This window comes from Verticillium alfalfae, genomic scaffold (genome assembly GCF_000150825.1).
Source record: "Verticillium alfalfae VaMs.102 supercont1.2 genomic scaffold, whole genome shotgun sequence".
Taxonomy (NCBI): domain Eukaryota; kingdom Fungi; phylum Ascomycota; class Sordariomycetes; order Glomerellales; family Plectosphaerellaceae; genus Verticillium; species Verticillium alfalfae.
Window position 1 is genome coordinate 1,927,441 of NW_003315037.1, and position 3,100 is coordinate 1,930,540.

The 3,100-nt window shown below is 57.4% G+C and overlaps 1 protein-coding gene across 1 annotated transcript; it reads left to right on the forward strand.

The window, feature by feature from the left end:
* Positions 1-419: 419 nt before the first annotated feature.
* Positions 420-3,084, forward strand: VDBG_02055 (hypothetical protein; the record flags this gene model as incomplete). The annotated part of the gene is made up of 3 exons (XM_003007821.1): positions 420-496; positions 562-2,948; positions 3,023-3,084. The coding sequence occupies 3 exons, from the start codon at positions 420-422 to the stop codon at positions 3,082-3,084; spliced, it is 2,526 nt and encodes an 841-aa protein (XP_003007867.1).
* Positions 3,085-3,100: the final 16 nt, after the last annotated feature.

A 3,100-nucleotide genomic window follows, 5' to 3' on the forward strand; every position in this document is an offset into this window, starting at 1 on the left:
TCGAACACTAACACAACGATCACGTCTTCTTACAGGGCTTACACGGACACCCCTGTGCAGTCCAACAACAATCCATGCAACTTCCGGAACAACGACTCTCGTGGTTCTCATAGCGGCCAAACCTTCACGGTGGATGGATCCAGGATGGAAACCACGATCTCCATGGTCCGACTCACCGTCGCAGCCCTCAAAAGCACAATGGTCATGCACAGGGCCAAGGACGTCCGCGTGCCTGGTCCAAGGTGCCTTCAAATGAAACTTCATGCCTCAATGCCGGCCCAAGCGACACGTGCTGGGACTATGTCCCCTGCAGCTGTTCCTTTTGCGAGACTCGCAACCGTTCCGTGCACATATCGTTCAAGCCCCAGCTGCAAACCTCCATTCCTGATGCAGCAATCAGGGAAACCATCCATCGCGAGATGGCTCGCTTCGGAGATGTTGAGTATATCATACCATATAGGAAGGCTGTCGGATTCGCCTTGGCCTTCACAGCCCGGTAAGCACCTCGGCGTCGTGGAACCTTGCGAAGATAATTATTGCTGACACTGGCATGCCTGACAGGTTTAAATCCGCAGCTCGCATCATGGAAGCGGCTAACGCGCCCAACATTGTCTGCCGCGAGCTATCCTGTAACATCGTCACGAGTGCTCCTTATCGGTCAGACTACGGTGCTGAATGGGCTCGGTTGAACGGCTCTCAGCTGCTCCACGGCGGCAACAGCCGTCGTAACTCATTCACGCAGCGGAATGCCGTCTACGGGGGGCAGCGTCCCCGGCTGATGTCCACTGCTACGGTCACTTCTCAAGGTTCGCCCCGCTGTGCCTCGGGCAGTACGCCCTCAGCGGCGAATGCTGTCATGATGCATCAGCTTGCTTTGCCTCCCAACTACTTCACGCCTGGCATTGGAAACAACGGTAACTTCTTCCCTCCGCAAGCCGCCACCGGCGCGAATGCTATAGCGCCCACGGGTTCTGTCCTCCCCGTCGGGACTATTGCCCAGTCTCCTGCTCAACAATACCATCCATGGTATCATGCGCAGGCGCCCGGAGTTTCAATGCCGCCTTATCCTCACATGCACGCCATCGTTTCTCCGAAGGATCTGGCCGCCGTTCCTGAGTCTGGTGCTCGCGCCAGCCAGGGCACTGAGAAGGGAGCTGTAAGCATTGCTTCGACGAACATGGCACAACGTCGTCCTGAGCCGTATGGAGGCGGCAATCTCCCCGAAATCAAGCTTAAAGGCGAGCATGTTGATGTTGCCACTGATACGGTCAGAACTCTAAGCAAGGCATGCACGGTTTGCTTGCCTCGGAGCCCAGAACAGTCGTCAGAGAATGCCACGCCGAAGAAGATGAATGCTGATCGCCGCGAAGCCACCCAGAAGGCCAAATCCTTTGCTAGCAACGATGCGAATAACGACATTGGCAACGCTATTGTTGGGACGCCCAAGGCCGCCACGGATGAAGTTGCCGTCCTGACTACCTATGCATCTATGTTGAAGATTAGCAGCAACCAGCCTTCTCCTGCCAAGATGTTTGACCAGGGTTCTGTAGGGTCATCTGCCGCGCAGACTCCTACCCAGGTCAATTCCTCTCGTTCCAGTGAGAGGGCCCCGGTTGCACGGGCAGACGATCCCTTCGTCACCACTTCTGTTCACCCGCCGGGGGCCCATGTCGTGCCCTTGGAAACGACCTCTGATGAAAGCGGAAAGCCAAAGCCGTTGACGACAGTTACTCCTGAACCCTCTGGCCGCCGATGGCGTCAGAGTGAAATCTCCGATGCGGGCGAAGGCGAGGAACCCATAATCGCCAGCAGCTGCAGTCAACATCATGTTGGTAGACAGCAAGAGAGGTCTTCGAGCATACCGCGCAACTTCTCTAAGTCTTCTGTAGTACCCAATGAAAAGTCCAGCAAGAAGAAACTCTCGAAGAGGAAGAAGAAGATCGCTGGTGGAGACATGCTTAGAACCGGTACCACTCAGCAACCTGGCGTCGACTCTGCTGGCAACACCAAGCTCATCTCAGCCACCTCGCCTGAGCGCATCGGACATCACCCTGACAAGCACCTCCTTTCGCCGGTCAAGAGGATGAGTAAAGGGGGCTCTACGTCTCAGTCGTCGTCCAAGCGACCTCAGGACGACAACGACAAGAAATTTCGCCAACATGATACTACTGGCCATCCTGATATCACTATCACTTCTGTCGATGCCGATTGTTCTTCTGATAACCAGGCACACCAGGAGGCTGTTGATTCAGCTCATGATGCCGGTGGTTCAGAAAAGCCTGAGGCTCTCAAGATTCATGTGCCCGACTCGTCAATGGAGCTTCCAGTCGCTTCGTCCCCGGCCACCGTAGACGGAAGCAGCGTCGCAGAGTCGTGGCACTCGGCCAAGTCTCGCCAGACCAGCGTCGAGTCCCTCAAAGCTGGGGACAAGTTGCGCGGCTCGGCCAACCAGCCCAACACGCCCCCGGGTTCGAGCCGTGGAGAAGCCTCGTCGACGCCTCGACGTGTTGTCAGCGCTGGAAGTGCTCTCAACCCCAAGGCTCGCGAGTTTGCATCGCCCGCCGTGGGTCTCCTCAAACGAGCTTCCGCGGTTGACCTCCGCGGCCTCGTTCCCCTGGGCCTGGGAGCCCAGCATCGCGTCTACCACCATCAGCACCAGCATCAGGGCAGCATCGTCTCAGACACGTCGTCCCACACCGCCACGCCGGGCTGCACTCCCAGGAACACAAAGGGCCGCAATCGCAGAAACAGCGAAAGGGATCAGTCTATCTCGCCTCCACCCGGGGCGAAGCCTTCATTCGCGCTCCGCCCGGCCGCCAATTCATACGCGCCGTCAACGCGCGCTCCTTCGCCCCCGGGCAACGCCTTCTCCGCGCAGCATGCGTCCATCGAGGAGCAACTCAACCACACGCGCCACTATGAGGGCGGCAAAAAGGGTTATCAGCCAGGTCTGGACACTCAGAGCCAGCCAGTTCATGTCGAACATGCAGATGTCATGCCCCTTGATGCCATCTCCACAGAGAGATCTCACACCAACAGCGTCACATGTTCAGACGTTGCTCGGTCGCGTCAGCCGAAGCATAAGAAGTCCAAGGTCTGG